Raw genomic sequence first — 19,503 nt, 5'->3', positions numbered from 1 at the left:
GAGAGAGATGGAGAAATGGACAGAGAGAGAGAGCTGCTGGAGGGCACTAGAAAGGACGTGTCCTAGATTAGCTCTCACACATCCTTCTCTCTCCCTCCCCCCCTCTCTTCCCCTCCAGCCACACAGACTGTGTGTGTGTGTGTGTGTACCGTGCTGTGGGCGCTGGCGTGGGGAGACACCAGCCATTTAGACATCTGTCAGCCGCTGATGAAACAGTTCAATTTAGTGGAAAATCTCAGACAACCTTGTCTGGCGGACGGGCCGACAGGCTTTAACTCACATTTGTATTTGTGTTTGTGTCAGACCTGTTTTCCAATACTATTTCAGGTATTTCATTTCAAAAACTCAAATATGCATTAAACCCAGGTATTTGTAAGTAGTATTTAAAATAAGTATTTGAAAATACTTTCAAATACAATTTGGTCGATTCAAATAAAAGTGTTTTGGGCTGTGTATTTAAAAATACTTTTATAACAAATACACCAGTCTCAACGTCAACAGTGAAGAGGTGACTCCAGGATGCTGGCCTTCTAGGCAGAGTTCCTCTGTCCAGTGTCTGTGTTCTTTTTCCCATCTTAATCTTTTCTTTTTATTGGCCAGTCTGAGATATGGCTTTTTCTTTGCAACTCTGCCTAGAAGGCCAGCATCCCGGAGTCGTGTCTTCACTGTTGACGTTGAGACTGGTGTTTTGCGGGTACTATTTAATGAAGCTGCCAGTCGATGACTTGTGAGCCGCCTGTTTCTCAAACTAGACATTCTAATGTACTTGTCCTCTTGCTCAGTTGTGCATCAGGGCCTCCGACTCCTCTTTATATTCTGGTTAGAGCCAGTTTGCACTGTTCTGTGAAGGGAGTAGTGCATGGCGTTGTGCGAGATATTCAGTTTCTTGACAATTTCTCACATGGAATAGCCTTCATTTCTCAGAACAAGAATAGACTGACAAGTTTCAAAAGACATTTCCAAGTGACCCCAAACTTTTGAACGGTAGTGTATGTATGTGGTAGTGCTGTGCGTGCAGTGTGACTACTTGTGTGTGTGTGTGTGTGTGTGTGTGTGTGGAGGTCCAGACTGCAGATGGCTGTGCAGCAGGGGAGTGTATTATGTTGTTAAATATCTGCAGAAGGAGCTGAGGGCATGTTTTCAGTAGATAGATGTTTTGGGTCAGTTGAAAGCACAGCTCAGTGGTGACATTAGAGGATCTGAGAGAAGCGGGCCCCCCCCCTAGCTACGTGCCCCGACCAGCCATCTCCACCCTCATTTCTCCAACCCCCCACCCACAGTCCCCAGAGCTTCATTAGCTGTTCATTAGAAAGAAAACTCTTACTTTAAGTTTTTGTTCCTCTAAAACAGAGTCCCCCCCTCCTTTCACTCATCTAAAGCTACTTGGCAGATTTGGGGAGGGGAGGAGGTACAGTATTTGTGTGTGTGTGTGTATCTGTGCCAGAGTGTGTGGGAATCAATTAGGCATACGTCCAGTCCCTGTTCTGACCTGTGCAGGTTTCATTAAGATCTCCATTAACACATCATAGCACAAGCACAAGACACATGCACGGAAACACACACACACACACACACACACGCACACACGCGCGCACACACACACACACACACACACACACACACACACACACACACACACACACACACACACACACACACAGGTCTCCACCCAGCACTTGCAGTCTGCTGCCAAAGCTGGAGGCTTAGAGAAAGGGGGGGATGGACAGGCAGGGAGTTGGCAGAGGAGAGAGGCTGCTTTTTTAAAGTGTGTCACTCCAATATGTGGCTGGCAGTCTAGGCCTTTGTTTTTCTGAATTCCGTGTTGGAGATGGGGGGAGTATAGGAGTACTATGCAGGGCTGTACAGAACATCCACGTTTACACTCGCTACCACATTCTCTCCAGACTGTTCACACTCAACGCAGTACTCAAACATGGCAGCCATTCAACTGTTCCTGTGTGTGCCCTAAATCAATATGGCTGCTGTTCAGCTCTGCCAGCCGCTCTCGTCCAATATGGCCGCCGTCCAACTGCTGTGATTGGATCTCACCCTGTCAGGGCCTACAGTTTAGAGCGCAAGAATGAACGAGGGAGAGACAGAGAGCCAATATAAACATTGTTCTACTGCCTTTTACAAGAGAGGGAGAGACAGAAAGCTAACAAGCACAGATTGCTTTTTAGCTGAACTCATTTATTGCCTTGCCCTAAAGCGAACTGTGCTCTCCCTCTCTCATCACTCTGTCCTCTCCTTAGCTCACCTCTCTGTCCATTGCTCTCTCTGTCCACCTCTCTACCTCCACTCAACGATAAAGCATTTATGGACTCTCTCTCTCTCTCTCCCACTACATCCCTCCAGCTCTCCCTCTCTCCCAGAGGAAGGTCAGTCAGTACTTTATTAAAGTCAAATTTAAACATATCCACAGTGCTGCATTGCCTTGAGATCTCAGAGGAGGCCATTTTAAATGAGTTAATCATGACCTCCCAAAACCGCTCAAATGGATTTGATTATGGTGCAATTGATTCAGCCCTGTGTGTGTTGGTTTTAGTGTTACCTGCCCGGGGAAAGGGGGGACAGAGGGAGGAGGAGTTGGCAGAGGGACAGAGGAAATGAAGGAGGGCGGTAAGTTCACGTTCCCCTAATCCTAAAATGTTTAGAGCATGTGACGTCTCATATCCACCCTCCGCCCTCATATCCACCCTCATATCCACCCTCATATCCACCCTCCGCCCTCATATCCACCCTCATATCCACCCTCCTATCCACCCTCCTATCCACCCTCATATCCACCCTCATATCCACCCTCATATCCACCCTCATATCCACCCTCTCTAACCCAATAGGTCCATCCACTAACCAACAGAGGAAATACAGTGTACAGACTTCCCTTCCCTCTAATCAATATGCTTCCAGAGCCTCAGAACAGCCAAGGCTGCAGCCTGCCAACACCCCAAGCAGGAGTAACCGTGGCCCAGCAGCCTGTTAAACCCAGAGGAGCAGTTAGACTTCCAGAACCTGGGAGGGGAGCCGAGACCAAATCCTATTGCTCTTCTATCACTCCACTGTGTTTAATATACACACAGGGACAGAGGACAGCAGCAGGAGTCTGGTAGAGGAAAGGCCCCTACAGCACACACACACACACACACACACACACACACACACACACACACACACACACACACACACACACACACACACACACACACACACACACACACACACACACACACACACACACACACACACACACACACGACAGCAATGGGAGATGTCCCCTGGTAATCACTGACAATGCGTGACAGCAGGGCAGCATGGGCCGTGAACACACACTCACCCCGGTTAAGGTCTTTATGTTATGCAGTGCGTTCTGGGCTTCGAGGGCAGCTTTCCGTGTGTAAAACGTGACAAAACAGCACCCTGGGAGAAGAGAGGGGGGGGGAGAGAGGAAGAGAGATGAACATGATAAGTAACCAAAAAAGTGTTCTTAATTTATTCCTACAGTTTTACGTCATCCGTCAAAAGTAGGCTCAAGGAGAAACCAGCTTAGCATTTAAATGAAGAAAACATTCACGATTTTAAAACAATTCAGTATTAATGACTTGAGTAACAGTACTTCAGAATGACAGAGACACATCAAAGAGAGAGAAGGGGAGAGAGATGGAGAAACAGGAGCCAGTCAGAGAGACAGAGAGAGAGAGAGAGAGAGAGAAGGAAAGGTCTAGTCATTATGCTGTAGATGAAATAGTCATCTCCAGTGTAGGTAGCAGACAGTCCAGCTGTAGACCATTAAGCCACATTCAGCAGTATAAGGAGCAGATGAACTGCTGAGTCATGTAGGATCACTGCTTCACACACATTTACAGTTTTCAACTCCTCATTGTCTGAGACGTGCGTGAATGACTAGTCCTACTGTCCATCCATCTCACTTCCGTTATGTTGCACAGCTACAATGTATTATTAACCCTAGACCCCCTGAGAGGAATTGGTAGTATGCATTGGAGCTTGCTTTGCAGAGGGGTTGATGATTGCAAAAGGTGGCTTTAAAATGACCAGCGTTTTCATATGGTGTTGCCTGTGTTTGGGATGGTTAAAGTCTTGGCCTAGCATGAAGGGAGTGCACTGGGATTTCCATAGAGTAGGGCTTGTGTATGGGCAGGTTTGAGCTTAGTGTAACAGTAGTAGTCAGTATTACAATTCCCATAGCGTATAGCCTGTGAATGGGAGGTGTTAGCCTAGCATTAGCTGTGTGCTGTGATGCCCATGGTGTGGGGCCTGTGTATGGACAGCTTTGAGCTTCGTATTAGCACTGTTGTCATTCCCATAGCGTAGAGGCTGTATGGAAGGGTTAGCCCAGAGTCTGGCAATATATGTGTATTGTGGTTCCCAAAGCACACAGCTTATTTAGCTCTTATAGTGTTATTATAGGTATGGGGGGGTTAGCGTGTTAGTGGTGTGTATTGGGATTCCCTACCATTTGTGTTGTATCAGCGTTGCTTAGCCTAGCATTAGTGTCTTAGCCTAGCAGAGGCCTATTGTGATCCCCATAGCGTAGGGCCTGTGTATGGGATGGTAAATGTAGCAGTAGTGGTGTGTATTGTCATTCTCATAGCGTAGGGCCTGTGTATGGGATGGTAAATGTAGCAGTAGTGGTGTGTATTGTCATTCTCATAGCATAGGGCCTGTGAGGGCTAGCGATGCGGCGTGTGGTTGGCTGTCCCTGTTGGTGTGCTGTCAGGAAGAGGATCAAAGAGCAGAGCATAGTTCTCACACACTAAGGCTGCGTTTAGACAAGCAGACCCATTTTTTCACTAATTGGTCTTTTGACCAATCACATCAGGTCTCTTCACATCAGATATTTTTTAACATGAGGTATTTTTCGAAGCGTATGTGATTAGTCAAAAGAACAATTAGTGAAAAAAAAAGATCAGAATTGGGCTCATGCACAAAACTAGCAGTAGTGTACTCAATGCTGTGTTCGAGACCACCTAAAGCAAGACCGATTCAAGACCAAGACCGGAGGAGGGGCGAGACCGATTCAAGACCAAGACCGGAGGAGGGGCGAGACCGATTCAAGACCAAGACCGGAGGAGGGGCGAGACCGATTCAAGACCAAGACCGGAGGAGGGGCGAGACCGATTCAAGACCAAGACCGGAGGAGGGGCGAGACCGATTCAAGACCAAGACCGGAGGAGGGGCGAGACCGATTCAAGACCAAGACCGGAGGAGGGGCGAGACCGATTCAAGACCAAGACCGGAGGAGGGGCGAGACCGATTCAAGACCAAGACCGGAGGAGGGGCGAGACCGATTCAAGACCAAGACCGGAGGAGGGGCGAGACCGATTCAAGACCAAGACTGGAGGAGTGGCGAGACCGATTCAAGACCAAGACCGGAGGAGGGGCGAGACCGATTCAAGACTGAGAATGGGAGGGTGACTAGGGGTCCGAGACAGAGTCAAGACCGAGACCAGAAAAATGCAAGTGAAATTAAAGACCATGATTACAATTTAGTCAAATCAGCACCATAATAAGAGTTCAAAATGTCCAGTATTTCTGGGTTCAAATTTCAGAACAACATGTGGATTCTTTAGACATTCAGAATAGTGAAGAAATGCATGTTGAGGAAAATAGAGACACTTTACAAATATTACTAATCCAAACACAGTGGGGAACAATGAGCCTTCTAAGCCTTCAGACAAGGGCTAAGAGTTTATAAAATAATGAGTATAATAATAATGCTGTTCTGATTTAAAAAGTTTTTGTCGATAAGGGTTAACACTGAGCATTAACACCAATTACAATTTTTCTTTGCTGGTCTCTGGGGAGATTAATCTAGCTAGCTAAGTCAGCCACCAGCTAGGCCATCAGAAGATAGATAAAGGCATATGCCATTCAACTGTATTGGGTGGGACCGTTTTTACAAAAACTTCTGCCTACTTGGAGGCCAGCAAGTGTTTACAAAGAGGATGTTGTTGCTAATGTGTTAGCTTCTCTCTTTTCAAGAATAATGATCCCCATCTGCTGAGGGGAACTGTGTTTTTTTATTGCAGCGCGCTTTGGCTGTTGTTAGCTATCTCTTTGAAAATAACTTGTACGTGTGAAACATTGTTGCATTTATAGTGGAACTGACAGCATTTTAGCAAAATAACATTTACACCCCCAGGAAGAATATGACACATTTTGTAAACATTTTCTGACAAGTGACCACTTAGATATGGTCATTTTCACATTTTCATAGATTCTTAGAATGTTTGGTTATTACGTATAGTAAGGCATTTGTGAAAAGTCTATAGTAATATAGAGTGGGAAAGCGGCCGTGGCAATTAAAAGACACTGCAGTAAATAAAACCAAATAAAAACATCTGTCTTGTCCAGGACCGGAGTCTACACAGACCGGTGTGCTATAGCCAATCAGAGCTGCAGTAGGCCTTTATACAAACAAGCCATTTGTCACACAGACCTGCCATCATTCATTTTGAACTGGACTGTGTGTGTTTACAGGCAGTTGCAACAGCACGACTTTAGATCATTAGAACGCATTCGCCAAATGCCACAAAATACACCTGAATGGATTTCTGCAAATATGTAAATACTACGGGAGTCCTGTTACATTTGGGAACTTTACGGTCCTATTGAGCAAACAACTATGAAAAGGTAGGCTCTCTCACCCTCAGTTATGCACATCAACAAGATCAACAACTGATCAACAACTAATGCTAGCCAGAGCAAGATAAGCTCAAATCTAATGAAGGAACATTAGATTAGCCCTCTCAAGCTTTTTCAGCTAGTTGGCAAACAAAATTGCACTGATAAACAATGGGGAATTGTAGCCACCACGTCCTTCTGTAGCTTGCCTGCCAATGCATGCTTGTCCCAACCAAGCACCCAAGCTAACTGGCTAAATGAGAGAACAACTCAATCTGACCATTTTACTCACCTTGACTAGCTATGACTTTTTTTCAACTTTTACTTACGCGGTCATATTCGGGAGGTGTTGCGCATTCGTAAATTCATCAGTTGTTCTGCGCTCTGGCACACTCAGACGAGAGTGCTCTGAAATTGGAGTATATATATATTTTTATTTAACCTTCATTTAACTAGGCAAGACAGTTAAGAACAAATTATTATTTACAATGACGGCCTACACCGGCCAAACTTGGACGACGCTGGGCCAATTGTGCGCCGCCCTATGGGACTCCCAATCATGGCTGGTGGTGATACAGTCTGGATTCAAACCAGATTGTCTGTAGTGACTCCTGTAGCACTGAGATGCAGGGTCTTAGACCACTGCGCCACTTGGGAGCCCAGTTAGCCAAAGTGAATTGGCGAAAGCAAGAGATATTCTAATTGGATAACAGTTGTTCAAGTTCTTGCTAGCTAACCAAATGACACCTGCAACTGTAGCTGTGTATAGCCACCGAAAAACGATGTGAGGGGAAAAAGTCAGTCACTCACCCACTCCTCCAATGGCATGACATGACATCCTCCTAGCAGCTAACTAGCTATCTATCCAGCTAACGTTAGGCTCCGTGTTTTTAGCTTGCTACAGTACATAAATAGATCCTCTAGCCTATTAGCCACGTTATGACTGACTTGTGATCATTGCCCATGCTAGTTTTATTGTATTGACATTCCCATCCTTCGTTACATTCGTCCGTTTTTGTCCAGAATATCGAGTCATTGAAACTGAAATCCCGAATGGAGGCAGCAAACAATGTAGCAGGCCAGCTGTGTATTGGTGAATTATATTAATCATGCATTGAACTGCATCCATCTATTCTGCCAACAATGCCTTAGACTTCAGCATGAAACGTTGAGTCAAATAGAACCTGTTTTTAAAACCTCTTATAAAGTTGGGTTTGTAGCATAAACTGGGAATTTGATATTTTTGACTGATATTATGATTTTCTGTTTGTTTCATATCTGCAAAGTAGTTACAACTTTGTCAGTTCTACTTTAAACTTTAGGTCACCGGTTACTTTGTGTGCTAAACGTGAAATGTGTTTTTGCAATGGGAAGTAAGTCAATTGGGAAATGCTTCATGTTTTGTTTTTGTCTTCTTATGAATGGGACCTTCTGGTTTATGGACTGCTTCTCCTTTAACATCATGCTGTGTGTGACTGCTGTCTTTCCATCGACCCTATGCAGTGGTGTAGTGGTTTCTGGAGAAGTGGGTATACTAACATTTTGCCAAAAAGTTCTCAAACGGCCTGCCCAGCAAAGGACCCCTGTTTTCCTAGAGATTATACAGAGTTTTACTCTCAGATTTTTCACTCTCCAAAAAAATGTATATGTAAATACAAAAAATACAAAAATGTGATGGGTTAAGTCCACAACAATGTTTAAACCACATCAATCTGATTGGGTGGGCCTGTCAGGGCCTGGCTCCCCAGTGGGTGGGCCTCTGTCCACCCAGGCCCATCCATGTCTACGCCGCTGATGCAAAAAGCACATTGACAATTGTGCATCACAAATAGCCTACTAACCAACACTTCGGACATAACTTTTTAAATACCTGGTTTGCATACCCATTGTTGCCTTAGTTACCATATACTGGTAGATATCATAAATTGAAATGTCTTTCCTACCCTACCCGCTACCAATGTCATTCTTCTGTGAGCTGCTCCATGCCAAAACACGTTGAGAACTGCACACGTCCTGCCTGCACATGATATTCCGCTGAAACTAGGCTATGTGCACGGCACACAAGTCAACTTTATGCATGATGTCTCTATTGTACTGTAAAATTGATAAGTCGTATACCTCCACTACACTACTTTGATACGCATCAGTAGGGATTAAGAAGTGAGGATACGCAATGTCCATAGAAAAAAAGTGAGTGTACGGCTTATACCTGTGTACAGCCTCCACTACACCACTGGCCCTTTGTGTTTTACAAAAAGTGCCCTCTCCTACATGAGTGTACTGGTATTACGATTGCTGTCCTTTCAGAATCACCAACCTGTCACACACTGAAGACCTATAGGTTCACCACTGTACTAACCTGTCACACACTGAAGACCTATAGGTTCACCACTGTACTAACCTGTCACACACTGAAGACCTATAGGTTCACCACTGTACTAACCTGTCACACTGAAGACCTATAGGTTCACCACTGTACTAACCTGTCACACTGAAGACCTATAGGTTCACCACTGAAGACATATAGGTTCACCACTGTACTAACCTGTCACACACTGAAGACCTATAGCTTCACCACTGTACTAACCTGTCACACACTGAAGACCTATAGGTTCACCACTGTACTAACCTGTCACACTGAAGACCTATAGGTTCACCACTGTACTAACCTGTCACACACTGAAGACCTATAGGTTCACCACTGTACTAACCTGTCACACACTGAAGACCTATAGGTTCACCACTGTACTAACCTGTCACACACTGAAGGCCTATAGGTTCACCACTGTACTAACCTGTCACACACTGAAGACCTATAGGTTCACCACTGTACTAACCTGTCACACACTGAAGGCCTATAGGTTCACCACTGTACTAACCTGTCACACACTGAAGACCTATAGGTTCACCACTGTACTAACCTGTCACACACTGAAGACCTATAGGTTCACCACTGTACTAACCTGTCACACTGAAGACCTATAGGTTCACCACTGTACTAACCTGTCACACACTGAAGGCCTATAGGTTCACCACTGAAGACATATAGGTTCACCACTGTACTAACCTGTCACACTGAAGACCTATAGGTTCACCACTGTACTAACCTGTCACACACTGAAGACCTATAGGTTCACCACTGTACTAACCTGTCACACACTGAAGACCTATAGGTTCAACACTGTACTAACCTGTCACACTGAAGACCTATAGGTTCACCACTGTACTAACCTGTCACACTGAAGACCTATAGGTTCACCACTGTACTAACCTGTCACACACTGAAGACCTATAGGTTCAACACTGTACTAACCTGTCACACTGAAGACCTATAGGTTCACCACTGTACTAACCTGTCACACTGAAGGCCTATAGGTTCACCACTGTACTAACCTGTCACACACTGAAGACCTATAGGTTCACCACTGTATTAACCTGTCACACACTGAAGACCTATAGGTTCACCACTGTATTAACCTGTCACACTGAAGACCTATAGGTTCACCACTGTACTAACCTGTCACACACTGAAGGCCTATAGGTTCACCACTGAAGACATATAGGTTCACCACTGTACTAACCTGTCACACTGAAGACCTATAGGTTCACCACTGTACTAACCTGTCACACACTGAAGACCTATAGGTTCACCACTGTACTAACCTGTCACACACTGAAGGCCTATAGGTTCACCACTGTACTAACCTGTCACACACTGAAGGCCTATAGGTTCACCACTGTACCTACCTGTCACACTGAAGACCTATAGGTTCACCACTGTACTAACCTGTCACACACTGAAGACCTATAGGTTCACCACTGAAGACATATAGGTTCACCACTGTACTAACCTGTCACACTGAAGACCTATAGCTTCACCACTGTACTAACCTGTCACACACTGAAGGCCTATAGGTTCACCACTGTACAAACCTGTCACACACTGAAGACCTATAGGTTCACCACTGTACTAACCTGTCACACACTGAAGACCTATAGGTTCACCACTGTACTAACCTGTCACACACTGAAGACCTATAGGTTCACCACTGAAGACCTATAGGTTCACCACTGTACTAACCTGTCACACTGAAGACCTATAGGTTCACCACTGTACTAACCTGTCACACACTGAAGACCTATAGGTTCACCACTGAAGACCTATAGGTTCACCACTGTACTAACCTGTCACACTGAAGACCTTTAGGTTCACCACTGTACTAACCTGTCACACACTGAAGACCTATAGGTTCACCACTGTACTAACCTGTCACACTGAAGACCTATAGGTTCACCACTGTACTAACCTGTCACACACTGAAGACCTATAGGTTCACCACTGAAGACCTATAGGTTCACCACTGTACTAACCTGTCACACTGAAGACCTTTAGGTTCACCACTGTACTAACCTGTCACACACTGAAGGCCTATAGGTTCACCACTGTACTAACCTGTCACACACTGAAGACCTATAGGTTCACCACTGTACTAACCTGTCACACCTATAGGTTCACCACTGTACTAACCTGTCACACCGAAGACCTATAGGTTCACCACTGTACTAACCTGTCACACACTGAAGACCTATAGGTTCACCACTGTACTAACCTGTCACACACTGAAGGCCTATAGGTTCACCACTGTACTAACCTGTCACACTGAAGACCTATAGGTTCACCACTGTACTAACCTGTCACACACTGAAGACCTATAGGTTCACCACTGAAGACCTATAGGTTCACCACTGTACTAACCTGTCACACTGAAGACCTATAGGTTCACCACTGTACAAACCTGTCACACACTGAAGACCTATAGGTTCACCACTGAAGACCTTTAGGTTCACCACTGTACTAACCTGTCACACACTGAAGACCTATAGGTTCACCACTGTACTAACCTGTCACACACTGAAGACCTATAGGTTCACCACTGTACTAACCTGTCACACCGAAGACCTATAGGTTCACCACTGTACTAACCTGTCACACACTGAAGACCTATAGGTTCACCACTGTACTAACCTGTCACACTGAAGACCTATAGGTTCACCACTGTACTAACCTGTCACACTGAAGACCTATAGGTTCACCACTGTACTAACCTGTCACACACTGAAGACCTATAGGTTCATCACTGTACTAACCTGTCACACACTGAAGACCTATAGGTTCACCACTGTACTAACCTGTCACACTGAAGACATATAGGTTCACCACTGTACTAACCTGTCACACTGAAGACCTATAGATTCACCACTGTACTAACCTGTCACACTGAAGACCTATAGGTTCACCACTGTACTAACCTGTCACACTGAAGACCTATAGGTTCACCACTGTACTAACCTGTCACACTGAAGACCTATAGGTTCACCACTATACTAACCTGTCACACACTGAAGACCTATAGGTTCACCACTGTACTAACCTGTCACACTGAAGACCTATAGGTTCACCACTGTACTAACCTGTCACACCTATAGGTTCACCACTGTACTAACCTGTCACACACTGAAGACCTATAGGTTCACCACTGTACTAACCTGTCACACTGAAGACCTATAGGTTCACCACTGTACTAACCTGTCACACACTGAAGACCTATAGGTTCACCACTGAAGACCTATAGGTTCACCACTGTACTAACCTGTCACACTGAAGGCCTATAGGTTCACCACTGTACTAACCTGTCACACTGAAGACCTATAGGTTCACCACTGTACTAACCTGTCACACTGAAGGCCTATAGGTTCACCACTGTACTAACCTGTCACACTGAAGACCTATAGGTTCACCACTGCAGAAACATGTCTATAATAGATATAAAGGCTGCTATGAGACTGTATTAATGCTTCCAGAAAGGACTGTATATATTTGGCCTGGAGAAATGGTTTTACCTGCTGACTGAATGGAAGCTGATAATTATGCCTTTTTTACTCTGCTGGTCTCGGGGAAAAAATGACGAGTCCTCACTGTCCGAGACAGATTCAAGACCGAGTATAAATGTATCCGACACAGAGACAAGACCGAGTATAAATGTATCCGACACAGAGACAAGACCGAGTATAAATGTATCCGACACAGAGACAAGACCGAGACACTCAATATGTGAGTTCACTGAGTGTACTGTGAATAGCCTCCCTCTCTCTCAACATTTATATGAAGGCCAACAAGGCATAAAAGACACCACACACACTGCACCACTAGAGAGACACACACATGCAGGCATGCACAAAACACACAGAGGAGAAAGAAATATACACACACACACACACACACACACACACACACAAAATGCAGAGAGAGGGGAGGGGGGAGTAGAGAGCAGCCTGTGAGAGGAATAGAGATTAGGAGAGAGACTGTGTTCATAAATGCTTTATATCTACTGAAGGAGCCTTTTGACTGCACAAAAAAACTGTGCCCTTCTCACACTGTCAATAACAACATCCACAACCACAGGTCCACACCATCATAGTAGACAGAGAGAGATGGGGTAGAGAGAGATGGGGTAGAGGGAGTGGGGGTAGAGGGAGTGGGGGTAGAGAGAGATGGGGTAGAGGAGTGGGGGTAGAGGAGTGGGGGTAGAGGGAGTGGGGGTAGAGAGAGTGGGGGTAGAGGGAGTGGGGGTAGAGAGAGTGGGGGTAGAGAGGAGTGGGGGTAGAGAGAGTGGGGGTAGAGAGAGTGGGGGTAGAGAGAGTGGGGGTAGAGAGAGTGGGGGTAGACAGAGAGAGGGGGTAGAGAGAGATGGGGTAGAGAGGAGTGGGGTAGAGAGAGATGGGGTAGAGGGAGTGGGGGTAGAGAGAGTGGGGGTAGAGGGAGTGGGGTTAGAGAGAGTGGGGGTAGAGGGAGTGGGGGTAGAGGGAGGGGGGGTAGAGGTGGGGTAGAGAGTGGGGGTAGAGAGAGTGGGGGTAGAGAGAGTGGGGGTAGAGAGAGTGGGGGTAGAGAGAGTGGGGGGGTAGAGAGGTGGGGGGGGTAGAGAGGTGGGGGGGTAGAGAGAGGGGTAGAGAGGGGGGGTAGAGAGAGGGGTTAGAGAGGGGGGGGTAGAGAGAGGGGGGGTAGAGAGGGGGGGGTAGAGAGAGGGGGGGGTAGAGAGGGGGGATAGAGAGGGGGGGATAGAGAGGGGGGGATAGAGAGGGGGGGGTAGAGAGGGGGGGGTTAGAGAGAGGGGGGTAGAGAGGTGGGGGGTAGAGAGAGAGGTGGTAGAGAGAGGGGGGTAGAGAGAGGGGGGTAGAGAGGGGGGGTAGAGAGAGAGGTGGGTAGAGAGAGGGGGGGTAGAGAGGGGGGGGTAGAGAGAGAGGTGGTAGAGAGAGGGGGGGTAGAGAGGTGGGGGGTAGAGAGATGGGGGGTAGAGAGGTGGGGGGGTAGAGAGGTGGGGGGTAGAGAGATGGGGGGTAGAGAGGTGGGGGGTAGAGAGGTGGGGGGTAGAGAGAGGGGGGGTAGAGAGAGGTGGGTAGAGAGAGTTGGGTAGAGAGAGGGGGGTAGAGAGAGTTGGGTAGGGGGGGGGTAGAGAGAGTTGGGTAGGGGGGGGTAGAGAGGTGGGGTAGAGAGAGGTGGGTAGAGAGAGATGGGTAGAGAGAGGTGGGTAGAGAGAGTTGGGTAGGGGGGTAGAGAGAGGTGGGTAGAGAGAGTTGGGTAGAGAGAGTTGGGTAGAGAGAGGTGGGTAGAGAGAGTTGGGTAGGGGGGTAGAGAGAGGTGGGTAGAGAGAGTTGGGTAGAGAGAGTTGGGTAGGGGGGTAGAGAGAGGTGAGTAGAGAGAGTTGGGTAGAGAGAGTTGGGTAGAGAGAGGTGGGTAGAGAGAGTTGGGTAGGGGGGTAGAGAGAGGTGGGTAGAGAGAGTTGGGTAGAGAGAGGTGGGTAGAGAGAGTTGGGTAGGGGGGGTAGAGAGAGATGGGTAGAGGAAAAATAAAAGGGATAGAGAGAGAAGACAGGCAGAGAAGACAGGGATGAAAAGGCATGGATGGATGGAGAGGGGTAAGAGAAGAGAGGACTGGCATGGAGGGAGGGAGGGAGGGGTGAAAAGAGCAGAACGATTTCGTCAGTTTGCAGATTGAGTGCAGCAGACGAGGAACAGAATGTTAGCATGGTTTATTAACAGAGAGTAGAAAGAGATAGAGGAGAGAGAGCAATAGAGATGGGGGAGAGAGAGAGAGCGAGAGAAAGAGAGAGAGAGAGAGAGAGAGAGAGAGAAAGAGACGGAGGAATGAAAAGCACTATTCTGGTTGTGCAGAGCTAGATGGAGGAGATGAATGTGAGGGAGGGGGGTTAGAGGGCACTCTACACCAGGTCCCTGCACTCTTCACCGGGCCCCAGCACTCTTCACCGGGCCCCAGCACCCAGGAAAAACCCCCGTGACCCCAGGGCGCCACTCAGCCTCTGACCCACATTAATTAACTCTGCTGCTGCAATTACTGACCGCACCACCCTCTGGTTAGTGTGACTACACGGGAGAACACTATACTCTCTCTGTGTGTGTGTGTGTGTGTGGTGTGTGTGTGTGTGTGTGTGTGTGTGTGGTGTGTGTGTGTGTGTGTGTGAGTGAGTGAGTGAGTGAGTGAGTGAGTGAGTGAGTGAGTGAGTGAGTGAGTGAGTGAGTGAGTGAGTGAGTGAGTGAGTGAGTGAGTGAGAGAGAGAGAGAGACAGGAATAGATCATACTCAATAAAGCAGGAGAGGAGTGGATTGATAGAGGGGGAAGAGAGTGAGAGACGGGGGTTGGGAGGTACAATCAACCATAGTGGCCTGTGTTGAGAAGATTGGTTCTTTGACTGGCAATATCTCCTTATGTCCACTGTACCTTCAGACTAGATTAGGACACACAGCACTTTACACTTTATAAATCCACCACAACTAACTGTGGAAAAACGGCTCCAAATGAAATCCTCAAAATGCTGTCTCCTGGCTAACCCTGAACACTCTGAGTAGGCTTCCAGCACTGCACTGCTCTCCTATCCAGGCAACTAGCTTCACCACTGAGGCATGCCAATACACCCCCCCGCCCCCATTATAAAATCCACCTGCAGTCGCTCACTAATTGGACTTGGGTAGACAGCTAACAAAGCGAATGTCTTGTTATGGCAATCTAATTGGCTGTGCTGCTTTAGGAAAGAATGAAATAAATCAGTGTTCTGACTCCGGCCGGCCCGGTCTCTACTGAATCCATTAGAGGAGATAATTGTGTTGGGAGGCAAAGCGTTTGCCCAGCGTTGCCTCAGCGTTGTGGGAGAATGAGGTTGAATTAGAATTGTAACGGTGAATGTGTGCCGGTGGAGAGCTGGTTGCCCCTGGACACTACAGTGGGAAACCCCAGAGTAGATGTACATGGAGAGTGGTGATGGAGAATCAGATACTGTGAGCTATTATTATATTTCAGCGTGTGTGTGTGTGTGTGTGTGTGTGTGTGTGTGTGTGTGTGTTGCTGATATGAGGTGTCGTTCTTTCAGACACCATGTCTGGAGAATTGTGCAGTATATATATATATATATATACACACAACTTGCTAATGAAGACATTACACCCATTTTGTGTGTGTGCGCGCGCATGTGTGCATGCTGTGCCTCTGTACCCATGAGGACAGGTGCGATCATTAAGATGAATGACATAGTATGTCCCCTAACACACACACACACACACACACACACACAACTGTGCTGTACACACCCGGCTAGACAACAGACGCAAACAAACCTGGGATGCAAACTGTTGGAGAGAGAGAGGAAGACTGTCTTTGTTTACCCCTCTGGCCCTCTCTCCTCTCCTCCCTCTCTCATCCCCCTCTCTCAGTGCTAAATCAAATTCTCTCTCGCTCTCTCCACTCATCTGTTTATTGACTCTTAACACATTAAAGCAACAGCAGCCAAACTAAACTGCCCATACTGCACTGGCCAGCGTTCACACAGACACACACAGCGTCCATCAGATAGTCCAGGCCTGGGACCAGGCTCAACTCACCTAGCAGCTGCCCTTCCTGCAGAACAACCATCTAAAGACAACAAGACCACTCAGGTGGGAAACACTGTCTACCAACTCACTGGTGTAAAATGTATTCATTGTGCCATCTTTACATGAAAAATGTATGAAAACATTTTCTAGAAGCATCAGTAACAGTATGTGTAAGGAGGAATGTGTGTATATACCATCAATGGATTAGAGAAGAATGGAGAGAGAGAGAAAAATAAAAAATAAAAATAAACTCCACTTCACAAATCCAAATGACTCTAGTAATAGAGGGAGAGCCGCTGACCCGGGCTCTGATCGCCAAGGGCGACGGAGCACACTCCCTCAACCATCTAACTGAGACCATTCTGAAAATATGGTCATTCATTTAAGCTAAACAGACCGAGGGAAAAGGGGCACAGTTTCCTTGACACCAATGAAATGAGAATTGGCTCCAGTGCAACTGTGGAGCCGAGGGGGGCCATTGCGGCTCCTCCGTGTGAGAGGGCTCTCACAAGGCCATGTCGCGCTAGAGAGTGCTTACTTAACGACGAGAAAACAACAGCGCCTAAAGCCTGGGAATATACAAGCCTAGACAGAGCTCTATCAAACACTCAATTTCCTGTTCAATCCAATCCTCCATTTTACAGGCCAGACAAAGAGAGAGAGCGAGAGATTGTTGAGTGTTTACAGTCTCAAGGAAGAGATGAGAGGCTGTTCTCCCTACTTAAAGTAAAGTGTCTATGAGTGACACTCTCCCACACTTTGACTCATCAACCAGAGAAAATCAGAACGAATCAAGGGCTTAGCGGCAGAGAAAGACACCATGGAGGAAGAGAGGAGAGGCTGACGAGAGCAACATATTGGCCTCATCCCCTACGGAGAAACAAAGAGGAAGAGAAGTCATCCAGAGGTCAGGGACACAGACAGAGGAGGAGATGCGGAGAGATGGAGAGGGAGAGCGAGAGAGACACACAAGCATGAACCCACTCAGACACACACGCATACAAACACATAGCACATGACAGTGAGTTTAGGCCGAATGATTTGATTTAGGTGTGTCCCTGTCTCCTCTTGGCAGACTGGTGAATTGCTGTGTCAAGGCTTGTGGGAGCTTGTGACTCAGAAAGAGAGAGGGATGGAGAGAGAGATGAGGAGGGAAAAGAGAGAGCAAAACAGAGAGATGCTGTGGGGACGAGGTGGCGAGGGAAAGCGCTTGCTCCTTCTCTTCCATTCTCCCTTTTTATTCCTTTATTTAGTGAAGATAAATCAAATATGACATAAACAGGTGTGTCTGCAGTGGCCCTTACCAAAATCCTCTCTCTCTCTCTCTCTCTCTCTCTCTCATACATCTTCCATCCGCCTACTCCCACTGTCTCCTCAAGCTGCCTGTCATCACAGTGCATTCTGTTGTCTCGCTCTCGCTCTCTGTGTTTGATGTGTGTCTGCTAATGTGGCAGCAGCATTGTCTCATTGTCGGCTCAGCAGCCTCTTTTGTTTTCTCTCTGACTTGACAAGTTCATCAGGAAAAGGCGGATGAGATGAACATGTATATATTAATTGTGTTTTGTGTCAAAGACACAGTTTCAGACAAATATCAGGCTGGAATTGATGGAATTTACACATGTGTACTGTACAGTATGCCTTTGTGTTTATTGCTTGCTTGTGTATTGTGTAGGATTGCATAAGCTGTGAGTGAGTGAGTGATTCTCCATCTTATCTTTGTTCGGCTGAGCGTTCTGGCTGTTGTGTGTGATCGGTCTGTGTGTGTGTGTGTTCGGTCTGTGTGTGTGTTCGGTCTGTGTGTGTGTTCGGTCTGTGTGTGTGTTCGGTCTGTGTGTGTGTGTGTGTTTGATCTGTGTGTGTGTGTGTGTGTTCGGTCTGTGTGTGTGTGTGTTCGGTCTGTGTGTGTGTGTGTTCGGTCTGTGTGTGTGTGTGTTCGGTCTGTGTGTGTGTGTGTTCGGTCTGTGTGTGTATGTGTTCGGTCTGTGTGTGTATGACTGTCTCTCCGCCATACCTTTGCTCTGTGGAGGGTTCTGGCTGCGGTCTCGGAGGATGTTGATCTGATAGACGGCCCCGTAGGGCTCAAACAGCTCCTTCAGCTCCTTCTCTGACCAGGAGCGAGGGATCTGGCCCACGAACATCTTGATGGCGTCTGGGTCGGGCTGGTCCGAATGCTCCAGCGCGCCGTTCATCTTCCCGGCCGTGCCGTTACTGAAAAGAGACGACGGGGGTGCTGGGTTACATAACAGGTCATAGAAGCTACACTACCGTTCAAACGTTTTGGGTCACTGAGAAATGTCATATTTTGTCCACTTAAATAACATCAAATTGATCAGAAATACAGTGTAGACATTGTTAATGTTGTAAATGACTATTGTAGCTGGAAACGGCTACATAGGTGTACAGAGGCCCATTATCAGCAACCATCACTCCTGTGTTCCAATGGCACGTTGTGTTAGCTAATCCAAGTTTATCATTTTAAAAGGCTAATTGATCATTAGAAAACCCGGCAGTGTACATCTGACATGACATGGTAGATGTGAAAGTACACAGTATTGACATTCTCAGGGAGATGGGAAGGAGAGGTCCAGTGGGGTAGCAGCTGGTTCAAGGCTGGGTTCAAGGCTGGGTTCACTGTGCAGCCTGTAATGTTCCGTTTATGTCTGCTCCCCTCCCCCAAAAATATATATATTTTTAAAACATCCCACACCTTGAAAGTACGTCTTGGAGAACATACATCCACTATTGGACGTCAAGATGTCACGTCGCCACTTCGCGAGACACTTTGGAACAAAATGATTCTATTGATGAAACAGCGTTGCGTCGGGATGGAAGATGAATCCATCACGTAGAAGAGGTGACTTTGACAACACATTCCTCCAAAAGAGAAGCCATGTGGATATATACATTCAATTACCCATCTCC

The 19,503-nt window shown here is 46.8% G+C and overlaps 1 protein-coding gene across 26 annotated transcripts in view; it reads right to left on the bottom strand.

The window, feature by feature from the left end:
- Positions 1-18,794, bottom strand: part of celf2 (cugbp, Elav-like family member 2) — a 61,275-nt gene extending 42,481 nt beyond the window's left edge. For 18 of the 26 annotated variants that reach the window (XM_029761214.1, XM_029761213.1, XM_029761212.1 and 15 more), the window contains exons 1-2: positions 18,593-18,789; positions 3,335-3,417 (exon numbers count right to left, since the gene is read on the bottom strand). In XM_029761214.1, coding sequence (XP_029617074.1) covers positions 3,335-3,417; positions 18,593-18,770 — 261 coding nt within the window. In that variant the 5' untranslated portion in view covers positions 18,771-18,789. Of the gene's footprint in view, positions 1-3,334; positions 3,418-18,592 lie in introns of all 26 variants that reach the window. The other 8 variants (XM_029761231.1, XM_029761236.1, XM_029761232.1 and 5 more) reach the window with 2 other exon arrangements.
- Positions 18,795-19,503: the final 709 nt, after the last annotated feature.

This window comes from Salmo trutta, chromosome 8 (genome assembly GCF_901001165.1).
Source record: "Salmo trutta chromosome 8, fSalTru1.1, whole genome shotgun sequence".
NCBI lineage: Eukaryota > Metazoa > Chordata > Actinopteri > Salmoniformes > Salmonidae > Salmo > Salmo trutta.
Note: the sequence above shows the minus strand (reverse complement) of the source record. Positions and strands in the feature narration are given on the sequence as shown.